Source organism: Anticarsia gemmatalis, chromosome 2 (assembly GCF_050436995.1).
Source record: "Anticarsia gemmatalis isolate Benzon Research Colony breed Stoneville strain chromosome 2, ilAntGemm2 primary, whole genome shotgun sequence".
Taxonomy (NCBI): Eukaryota; Metazoa; Arthropoda; class Insecta; order Lepidoptera; family Erebidae; genus Anticarsia; species Anticarsia gemmatalis.
In genome coordinates this window covers 13,650,276-13,662,588 of record NC_134746.1, presented here as the reverse complement: position 1 = coordinate 13,662,588, position 12,313 = coordinate 13,650,276, and the positions used below count along the sequence as shown (strand labels likewise).

Below are 12,313 nucleotides of genomic sequence, written 5' to 3'. Positions count from 1 at the left end.
CTCTTCTCCCAATCCTTCTCTCTTCCTGCAATATTTTAGACTTAGTCCAAGTCTAAAATATTGCTGGTATATCATTAAAAAATAGGATGCATGTACATGACGTATAGGTTTAAGTTATTCTTTTTACTAGAAGCCAAGTATTTTGAAACATATATCTTGCAGAGGTGCTAGTACAATGGATGCACGTTGAGGCATACTGGTACTACAACTATAAATTTCACTGACAAGTTATCTCGTGGGAATCAGCCGTTACCATCCATTGCTGTCAAGAAATAGTTTTAGTTAAACAAATAAAAATTCTACAATCATCATATCACTCGGCTGAACTAATAAAATATTCTACATGTCGATCATTTTCATTAAAACAATAAATATGCATAACAAAAGATTGACAAGTATACAAAAACTATTTACAATACAATAAACATAAAGTGACAGTAAATCAAATAAAACATATCTAATATTATAAACACATACGAACAAAACAAACAAACACACTAAGACATCATTTAATAAACATTTTACCATTGAGCAATAAAATGAGTTCAAGCCACATATAAATACACAAGCAATAATAGACCCAGTAGCTACGCTAACGAGATATTAAAAATAAACACAATATCCATTAACAAAGAAAAGTGTATGATACAAGTCTACAGACGTTTGACCGACTTCTAAATTTATATGTGAATCACACTATCATACGGACAGACAAAAGATTTTACTCAAACAGACGGCAGCAGTTGTTCAGCCATCAATCTTCAAACGTTGACTGGTGGGAAGCGTTTGACAAGGTTAAACACCTGTATTTATTTGACAACCACAACGAAATTGAACAATACTTTACAAAAACGGCTCTCTCACCGTTTATTTCTTCATAAAACAACGGTCGCTTTTCATCTCACTTCAATCGGACGGTTTTGGAAGTTAAAACATTAGGGGTACCACAAGGATGTGTGCTGGGACCGTTACGTTTGTTTACGATATCATTTCACAATATTAAGTGAGTCATCAGACGGACGATTATTGTATGATAACGATACAATGCGATTTATTTAATTAGCCACTAGACGTAAAGTGGGATTAAAGGCGCAGTGTAGCGCATACATCACGTAAGTTCGGGCAATTTGGTCAGTTGCCAATGTTGTTTTTTGTAAATATTGTCGACTGAATGGCTTCTTCTTTCATAATGAGGGGCTGAATACTCTGTTTAGATTATGATGCCTAATAGGTTCGGCTTCGTGTGTTGTTGATCGAGTGTTATGATATTTTAATATGCCTGTAATGAGATTATAATGATAATCGTAACGTTTTTGTTGCCTTTAGTAATATTTATAGCAGCATAAGTTTGAATTTTTATAAGCTAATTATGAATGAAGAGCAATTGTTGTATCATCCTACTTCCTACTAATATTATAATCCAAAAGTTTGTGAGTATATATGTATGTATAGATGTTTGTTACTCTTTCACGCAAATACTACTTAATCGATTACGATGAAATTTAGTATGTAGGTAGCTGAAGACCCAGAATACCACATAGGCTACTTTTTATCCCAAAGGTCCCGAAGAATCGGGATTTACACGGAAAGAGTTTACCGAAGTCGCGGGCGGTCTATAGTAATTTATAAAATCGACGTAATACCTCCGTAGAGGTTATTTGTATTGGTAAATAGAAATTTCAGTGAAAGAATAGAGTGACAGTTATTTCCTAAGTATATTTATGCTCTGAAAGACCAAACCTACACAGGAAAAAATAAAATGACTTGCAATCACCAGACCGTAGGGGACACAAACAGTTGCCAATAAAAAACAAAGAACACGCATTAGAACAATGTAGTATTAAAACAGATATATACAGAACTTTCATTCATAGTTAGTAGCTAATATTGTAAATGAGAGAATATCTGTCCGTCAGTCACAATTTTACACAACAGTAAAAATAGAGGTAGAAACCCTACTTACCCCCAGTTTCTAAAGTACATAGCGTGAAAATTCATGTAAAAAAACGTTATTGTATAGATAAACTACCGCTAAATGTACTCAGAAATCGGACATTAGTCTATTTTTCAATCAATCTTTAATTTATTTAAAAATGGGTAATTTGACTGTTTAAAAGGTAGATTTTGACATGATTTTATGTACACAAGCACAGAACAAAATCAGTCCTGAACCATAATTACTTATTGATAACAACGTCAAACAATTTCAGATTCCTCTATCTTAATTATTGTATAAACAAAACACAAGAAAAACACACGTAAACTTCACTAATTTACAATACACATGTCCTTGGCGAGCCCTGTATTGTAATTCTATTTATATTATCAGCTTTCCCTTAATTTCCATTAGTTATGTTTGAATCGGTCCCTCGGGGTGACGGTTGTGTGGATTTCTTGTGTGTTGTGTAAATTTTACATGTGTTTTGTGCGCGTGCGCATCGAAGTCAGTAGCTTCAGTCACAGCTGGTGTAGTGGCATTTATATCGACAGTCAATTGATCGCGGCTTCGTAAACGATTTTGGTATGTTTTGCGTTAATTTTGCTGTGTTTTTTTCACTTTTGGTTTGTTTTTTTAAACTATGTTTTTTGTTGGTGGTAGATATATTTTTTTTTAAGTACAAGTGTAGAAAATTAAATTAATGTAATTGTTTCGGAACGTCCGCATTTATATAAGTGGGTTAAGTAAATGCAAAAAAATTGCATTACCTAGTTACCTACACATTACACATAATATAGATCAGTCATGTCACACTCACTGATTTGCCATTATAAAAAACTTCTTTAAAGCTTCTTTAAAGTTTCACACATCAAAGAAAACTATCAATAAGCTTTCATTTGAGGCGATGATCGAAAATTTGACAAATAGGATACGTGATTTGCTCTAATTTGTTATGTACCTTCGAGTACATCCATTCCCTAACTAACCTATAAGATATCTTCAAGTACTTCAACAATAGATGCATGTTGTTTGTTTGTTTGTTGCAGAGACTCGTGCGTGTCGTGGGGCAGACGGGGCCGTTGCGCGGGCGGGCGCACGGGCGGCGTGTCCGCGGGCGCCGGCGGGGGCGCGGGCGCGGGCGCGTGGCGGCGGCGCGAGCGCGCCCCGCAGCCGCGCAGGCCCATGGAGATCCTCACCAGCATCTACGCACTGCTCTCTGGCGGGGTCTGTCTCCTTTTACATCATGATATATTAAAGAATCGTGAACAAACAGTTTCAATTTTGCCACACAATATTTGGTTTAGAAACTTTCACACGCAAAGTCTGAAAATGTGATATGAATGTTCTATTAGTTCCTTTCATGTTACGTGGTTTCTAGATTGTAATTTACGTGATTGTAATGTTATAAGTATAAAGCAACAATCCCTGACCTTAGGGTCTCGTACACGTGCTTGAGAACCCATATGAATTACTAGGAACAAAATGTAATCACGATACGTGAATAGATACTTAAGAATTCCATTGCTATCTAACTAAACACAATTTATATTCCGATGCAATACCAAAACACGTAAAACTCTAGTTTGGCGTTAGCAGTTACTTAGGGCAGCGGGCAGACAGTCCCATTGCACTGTCGACGTAAACCAATTTCTAAAAGATTTCAGCCTAACAGGACGACTTAACAGGATTTCTAGTTCATTGCATTGTGTGAATTTCTGACACTAACAATACAAATCATCTTTAGTAAAACTACATTTTCATTTCACAAAGGACCGCAAACAAACTCAATAACTTAAAAATATAACAGAGATTTGAAACATCTTGTCTGAGAGCATTTTATATCAGCAAGAACTACATAACTCACGTTATCATTCACAGTACACTGCGCCATTCCTACATTATTTACTTTCAAGTTCGCGGGATTGCGCTGAATGCACCATTCTACACTATTCTACACTATTCTACACCATTCTGCACTATTCTGTAGTGCAAGACCAAATTATTATCTTTTGTTGAACACAATGGTACGGGTGGACAGTAAATTAGGTTGTCATCGTTATAACAAGGGGTAATACAGCGCTGTAACGGTTTGTACTTGGCTATTTACAAGAAATTGTTGCCGTTTTAATGAAAAGATAATGGTTTTCTTTTGTGTTCACGAGGATAGTATTTTAATTATTCGTTCTATTTTGTGTTTGAGTCGTATATTTTTTTTACAACATATAGTTTGTTTATTTTTTACATTCAACTTGTTACGTATTCTTTGCGTGAGGAGGTAAAAGTCTATGTAACAAAATTTATTTTTCTTTTAAGACATCATCATTATAGCCTCCCAACTTAGTTTTGTAAAAGGGATGTCGAAAAAAAATTATTAATAATAAAATACCATAAACCTTAATATTAGTCAATTACACGACTATTACTCGATAAAATGCTATAACCGTGCTTAATATCATATGTATGATAATCGTAATACACATACCTACTAAGGACTGCAAGCTACATCTCACGTAAAAAACTAACGCATTATATATATCAAAAGTATAACCGTTATGAAGTAAGTTATTCAAAAAGTAATAATACTCTTACAATTTAGTTTCGGTAAACGATAAACAAAGTTTTTCCTACTTACACTACAGGAAAAACCTTCGCAAACTTTCATGAACGAAATGTTTCATGATTCCAACCCGTTTATAAAGATATCAGACGTTTCACAAACTGACATATTTAGCTTCAAGCCCTTCAGTAAACAATAGCACGTTTCGTGTGAATGTTTTAAACTCAATTGCAATTCAAATAACGTCAGCCAAGTGGTTCCCCAATTTGCGCCGATTTTACTGTAAATATTTAAAGGTTTTTGTATCGCCACTTAATATTCTATTTTAGCCTCACTCCTCGTGTTCACAAGAGCTATTTTCCTACAGCAAGGGGTGAACCCGAAGATTGATTCTGTTGCATTCCGACTGCACTGCGGTGCCACCACTGCTGCCTTGCTTGCGGCTAGTGCGGCTCTCACAACGCGCCACCTGGTGGGCAACCCCATTGACTGCATACACACGAGGTAAGCACCTTGTTTAGCTAGCTAGCATACAACGTAGTTCAGCGCAAAAATGATAGATGGCGTTGAGTCAAATTTTCGCGTCACGAGTCACTAAACCGTTTTCTATGTAAAATATTACAATAGCATTGTTAGGTACAAAATATATATCACGCGAGCCACATGCTAAGTTTGAAAATAGGTGAGCCGCCGTAATTTATAGACGATATTCTTTATGATGAACACATTTGTCGGATTTTCGTGCCAATTATTTGTGTTATTATTTTTCAGTTAATAGTTTTATTGTCATAATAAACTTTAAATCAAGCAGTGACTGGACGGCACGATTCTACGAAATATATTTTCTGATTACTCATCAAGAAACAATAGAGCTCTACTTTTAATAATCCTCTCGTATACGTTGAAAAACTAAGAACCATCTTTTAATCTACGCCTGTTTCCAAATTACTTTATTGATATAGTTACATGTAATAAACGACTATAGTGAATTATGTCAATTATGTCTCTCAATGTCAAAATCAATTATACGTAACCTAATTATTTATAACTCTGCTCAATTGATATAAATAATATCAAAATAATATAATTGCTGACGTTAATAAACCGAAAACTAAGAATTTAACTAAACGTAGCCCAAATATAATTGAAAAGTACTTAATAGGTAGTCCAAAAAAGCCAGTTTTAAATCTATCTATATTTACTTGTGATGGACTCAAGGCAGGGCAAGGCCCCTTCCTCGTTCAGGAGGAAACCCTTGTCCAGCAGTGGTACAATTACGGGTTAAAAAAAAGAAAAATAATAAACTAGCAAAAAAAAAGTAAAAGAAAACGAGCAAAAAACCAGCTGTTTTCCAAGGTCTAAGTCTTTTGACTTTCTCCAGGGACATCCCAGAAGACGTTCTGAACACGTACTGCTGGATCCACTCGACCTTCACGGTGGCAGGCGAGGCGGGCGCGTACCCCGGGGTGCGCGGCGCCGGCACCTCGCCCCGGAGATATGGGAAGTACTACCAGTGGGTCGCCTTCACGCTGTTCTTTCAGGTAAGCACAGGTACTACAGGAATGTAGGTACAAGTATTATGGTGTGACCAGGGTGTAGGTAAGTATTGCGTCGCCTTCACGATGTTCCTTCAGGTAAGTAGTGGTACTACAGGAATGTACAGGTACAGGTATTATGGTGTGTCCAGGGTGTAGGTAAGTATTGTAAGAAGTAATATTACGGAGTTATACCTTCATATCCATTACCTAGGTTGTGATAAACAAAGATTTTACTAGATACCTGAAATGCAGCGAGAAACAGTACTGTTGGATAATGTGATTTGCAATGGTTTAAATTAAAGGTAAAGTTACAACATTTTTTGAGACCGTCCTTTCATTTCAGTATCTAAAATCCAAGAAGCTTCATACTTATTACATATTATGTTTAATGTTGGGTTGCGCATTATAACTATTTCTGGTAAAAAAATATTAAGGTAACTGATTTGCAAAGGGTACAAACTTATACTTAAAAGTTTTACCGTCTAAAAATAAATATTAATTTTATCCATATTTAAACTAAACATAAATAGATTTAAGAACACAGAAATACACCGTTGAGTCGTATGAATGTAAATAGAATACAAGGCAGGACGACGTATCGAATAGTTGTAAGACTATTCTCAACAGGAGAAACTCCAACTGAAAACTTTACAGAACTACTGAAACTTTTCATCTATCGCCTAATACGTATATTGTTTTCTTGTAACATCGGCTTTTCTTATTTGTATAATGAGAAAAAAGAAAAATGAAGTATTTTTACACTTAGGCTTGACATTTTTAAACATTTTATATACTATTTTTATAATGGAATATAAATTACTAGATCCATAATGTTACCGTGAGATATTTAAGACTTAACCCCTTTGTCACTATGGGATGAGTCCCATGCCTATCAGAGGAACTACTTATAAATGTAATGTAAATCGAAAAAATAAGTAGCAATGAGGACAAAATGGACGTTACAATTAAGAATTAATATTTTTTGTTCTAGAGCCTTTCATTTGATTTAGGTATACAATATGTTACAAATTCATAATTTAAAAAAAATCTGTATGGAATATTAAAATCTATTCCCATTACCGCATTACGCATAAATTCTATCAAATTAATGCTAAAATAATACCTATGTAACAAAACAAACTTGTATTTAAATACGTACATATTTATTTAGAATGGTTTGAACAATAAACAAATACATCAGAATGCAAACCGAATGCTCTCTGATTTGTTTGAAGAGTAAACAAGTTTATAGCGCTTCAAAAATATATTATTTCAATGTATCAACTGAGATTTAAATAAGTCTTCCTTGAATATCGTATATTTATATCTGTATTGAGCTATGACGGGCCATCTTTTCTTTCTTTTAAAGGGTAAGTTAGAATATTTTGTTACTTTCGTGTTATTATTTATTTTTATAAACTACTTTTTTCTTTCACATTGCTGATATAAATTAATACCTACATTAAAAAGGGCACTAAAGTAGCATACTTACAAAACTATCCTTCAATGTGTGTCGAAATAAATGATAGGATAAGAAAACTTACCTTAATCCAAAAATACTCACTCAAATGTATGTGTAACTGAAACAAAATAAAAATTGTTGAAATAATATTCATGAAAATTAAAAAGTTTAGCTAAGAGAATATACATTTTGTGTCATTTAATATAGACTATTCGAGAAATCCACAATACCCACATACAATTACATGATAAACAAATAAAGACCATGTAAAATTAGAACAGAATTTTACTTCAAATATTTTCATTTCTTCCTCATATTTTTCTTCTTACAACAGTAAAAAAATATCATTGCTACTACTACCAAAACAAGCATCTCGTAAAGCAGCCAACCAAATCGGTTACAAGCGCATTTAGAAGACAAATATTATCACTAGTACCAACATAATAATAATATACTACATGCAGCCAAATAAATGCAAGGGAGAATTTCTCCAGAGCGTCCTGATTATGCTAATAGGCATTACGTAGCTGTTGCCATTGCCTTTTATTTTTTAATGCGCGCGGGAAATACTGTCTTTTGTCTATTGTTTTAATTAAAACAATAATTTCGAGAGTTGTTGTTTAATTTTATTTTTTGTAATTTTCTGTCATCCTAGAACGGAATGGCGGGATAATCTTTTATTAGAGTTTAGTTCTATTTTTGAACTAATATGCTTTTTTTATTGCGAGGCCTTGTTCTATTTTTTAAATGTTTTTAAGTTGCTTGTTCTGGGTTTTGTTATGTTCTTTATAATATAAAGAAGCATTATATTGATGTATGTATTTAGGTACTTATGTCTTTTTAAGTATTGACTTGGCTTGGAAAATTACAGTAAACTATTTCTTGTTGCGTAAGACCAAACGTAGTTGATATTTTGCTTATATGGCTATATTACCTACTAAGAAATAAATAGCTGAACTATTTAGCTAATGTAGATCAAATAATAATCAAACAGTGATAATGATAACAAAATTGAAAAATAATATTGATATACGAGCAATAAAGCAAAGTGGTGGCCAGTCACTTATCTATGGTACAGCATAGACTATAGAGTTATACGCTATGGTAAATGATTGTAGTGCGGTCATCGTGAATTGGCTACTTGGCGGGCCTCGGGATTAGATATCACGCTATTATGGTACAGTACGGGCGGAGTATATTGGCCTGAGCTAATTTATTATCAGTTTATAATTTGCATCTATGCTCTATGATTACCATTGCTTACAGAGGATGGCTAGATATATGATAATAAACTTTGAATAGTAATGATAATGTTGGTTAAAACCCAGGGCTAAGGCGGGAGAGTCCCACATAACCCTGGGCTCCACCCAGGGCGCAGGGTATGCGTAACGCATTTCCTAACGAAAAAAAAAAAAGGTCTGAGGGCAACACATCTATGACTTTTTGAAGGTATGTGTGTATTAAAAATAATTATCACTTGCTCTAACGGTGAAGGAAAACATCGTGATGAAATCTTTGCGTTCCTAAAACTTGTTCAATACATTTATTAAGTGCATGCAATGTTCCCAATTTGCACATGGCTAGCGTGGCCTAACCCCTTCCCAATTTGGGAGGAAACCTTTGCCCAGCAGTGGGACAGTAATGGGTTTTAAAAATATAATTGAATATGCATTTTTGCAATCTTGCATAATTTGCATCATCCCCATATTCCTCACATTTCCAGTGTTAAATACTGAGTAATTTATATAAAAATAACATATAATCCAGTAAAACAAGATGAAGGAGGTAAAACAATACAAGTAATCGTTTAGTGATTTGGCGCCGAAGTTCGGAAGTGTTACACAATGTTTCCTACACGTGCTCTGAATAATATATCACTCAATTTATAACCTTACAAGATTGTTTTATTTTTAACTAATACCGCTACGTGGGTCTTTTAACGTATTGTATTAATATATGTATACATATAAAACTTATTTGTGGATCAGTAATTTGAAAGAAAATTAAGAAAATCCGATATTAAATCTTAATTTTATCGAAATCGGACTAACTAATCGGAATACGGATAAGACTTATTAACGTACAAAAATACTTTTATTATATTTTATATCCCACTTTTATTTTTTATAACTGCCTACTTTAGTCGCAGAAAATATGCCAATAGAACCATTTATATATTAACTAGCTGACCCGTGCGGCTCCGCTCGCGTGAATGATTTTATTTTTACTAATACAAAGCTTAATTATTCCTTAACAACAAAATATGCTTTTTTTCACGAAAAATATTCTTAAAATTATTTATATCTCATATAACTCGCACTAAAGCATATCCGCCATTAAAACTGTTGCCATGACAACGGAATTTTGTTAATTCAATGTCATTATAATATTGATTATTCGCGACTTCGGTGGCGAAACCTGAATTTTCCCGGGAAATGCGTCATTTTCCCGGCGTAAAAAGTAGCCTATGTCCTTTCTCGGGTATCAAACTATCTCCATACCAAATTTCATGCAAATTGGTTCAGTAGTTTAGGCGTGATTAAGTAGCAGACAGACAGACAGACAGACAGACAGACAGACAGAGTTACTTTCGCATTTATAATATTAGTATGGATTTTAAATTGACAGAGGTTTACGTAACAAAAACAAAACTGCATGTGCTACGAAAGTGCTACGCCGTAGCAATTACTACCTTATTGCATTTAATCTAACTACCTACGACTAGCTTTTATTTTCTCATTGTATCAATACATAACTATATTAATATTTAACTTAAAGGTCTATTACATCGGCGCATTCTAGTCCAATACAAGCGGTCGGTAGTGTAGTGATCTATTGAGCGTCGATGAATTAAAGGATTGTGCGGAATGACGCGCGGCTTCTAACTACCTCGCTACTGTGGCTACTAGCTCTGTTACCTGGCTTCACTTGACTTAAGTATCTATCAAAATATTTACACGATTAGATAATATTAGATACCACAAGTAAACAATCGAAATATGTTACTTATTTGTTGGATAAAATTATATTATTTGAATCTTTTAATTATACACGTTCTCCGTAATTATTGTTGGAAAAGATATTAAAAAATATGTTTCGATCTACTGCGGTTATAATTTCAGTCTCATCACATCTATTTTGTAATGATGCAAGTATGTAAAATTAATTATAATTTGAAATTTTGACACTGTTTTGGCTTTATTAAGTCTTGTCTCTCTAGCCTACGCTCCATCCTTCTCTATCTTCCTTGCTATTTGTCCTATATGGTAGTGGGGTCAGCTTTTCTTACACTCTTCCTCCGCTTCGCCCTATCCTTGACGTCGTCTTCCTCAACCTCACATGCCTTCATAATCCTACGCTCAATCCTCATTTAAAAAAATATGTAATTAGCTCTTCGAAGTCCTACTTACAAACAATGTCTATGAAGCTAGGTATCAATAACGTAGCAACATTTAGAATTTGTCACCGGTAAGTCAGAGCCGATATAAAGTTTGTGTCAGTATGTTAATGTCCGGTGCTCGAGTGTAACGTCTTGTTGCCGAAACACGCGGCCCGATGTCGCCGGGACACGCAAGTCAAGAGATTCTAGCGATTATTATGTTAATGTATCTATATAAGTATGTATTTAGAAGTACCTATATAAGTATGTTTATCAGTTATTTGGTTACCATAGTACAAGCTCTGCTTAGTTTGGAATCAAATGACCGTGTGTGAGTTGTCCAATCATATTTATTTATTTATATTTAAAAAATGTTACCTCTTAATCATCATAACGCATCGTAGCATCAAAACTTTATAGACAAAGAGCCTATGAACACGAGGTATTCGTTATTTTATAAAAGCTAAAAGTCTGTCAGTGCCTGCTTCCAACACAGGCAAGAATGATGGCTTGCTATAAAGCTTAGAACATGGTGATTATAGTAACTGCTCTTACTTATATAACACGGAAATGGGTTTTATTCATTGCTTTCTGCATAATGATAAAAAGACAATAGGTAATACTTTAAGATAATTACGTACATTTAGTAAACAAAATGATTTTAACGTGTAACTATAAGCTTACGCTACCGCTCTTGCTTTATACCACTCCAACAATCTAACTCGCTGTCCACCGTTTACGACTCACCTGCGCAACTGGGACGTTACGCTGTTACACACACATACGCACAAACACACATATAAGAAGACGAAAAATTACCTCTCTATGTTTACTTACCGAAATTTCAAAATGCGTATTACTAATATTCGATATTTACTGTTAAAATAATTTCAACCGTTCCTCTTTAGCACTATTTAATAATTATTATTGCATTAGATGCTAAAAGTTACTTGTTTCTTTCCAAAATGCATTTTTTTACACTTTACTGTTAGATATAGAATAACAAAAATTTTACATTTAAAATTCCCTGAAGATAATAATACATGCAAAACACACTAGCGGCGCTGATAAGATTTTTATACAAAAATTATCTATAGTTAACAGTTGATAGTAATTGAATTCGCCCCACAGCTCTCTAACGCTATACAATCATACATCTAGAAAGCGCCAGAAAACTGCTTAAATTAACATCTACATAAAAATCTATATTGAAGTTATTTCTATAAAAAAACTTATATGAACTTATCAATCTTGCAATATAAACTTCAAATACTGCTGAATTCGGTGGTACTTTTCAGTGCGCGTGTGATTTGTGAAAAGCGTAACAGATGGCGTTGCCGTCGCACTAGCTGTCAAAAAGACTGACGGCTGGCGCTGAGTGATGAGGTTTTAGCTATTGTTTTCTAATCAATGCGTAGTTTTCACTTACATTTTGAAT

At 34.1% G+C, this 12,313-nt stretch overlaps 1 protein-coding gene across 2 annotated transcripts in view; it reads left to right on the top strand.

The window, feature by feature from the left end:
• The window catches only part of shakB (Innexin family member shaking B), a 137,762-nt gene that overhangs the window by 53,657 nt on the left and 71,792 nt on the right, over positions 1 to 12,313 (top strand). For both annotated transcript variants that reach the window (XM_076133851.1, XM_076133842.1), the window contains exons 3-5: positions 2,986 to 3,163; positions 4,864 to 5,000; positions 5,878 to 6,037. In XM_076133851.1, the coding sequence (XP_075989966.1) occupies positions 2,986 to 3,163; positions 4,864 to 5,000; positions 5,878 to 6,037 (475 nt within the window). The remainder of the gene's footprint in view (positions 1 to 2,985; positions 3,164 to 4,863; positions 5,001 to 5,877; positions 6,038 to 12,313) is intronic.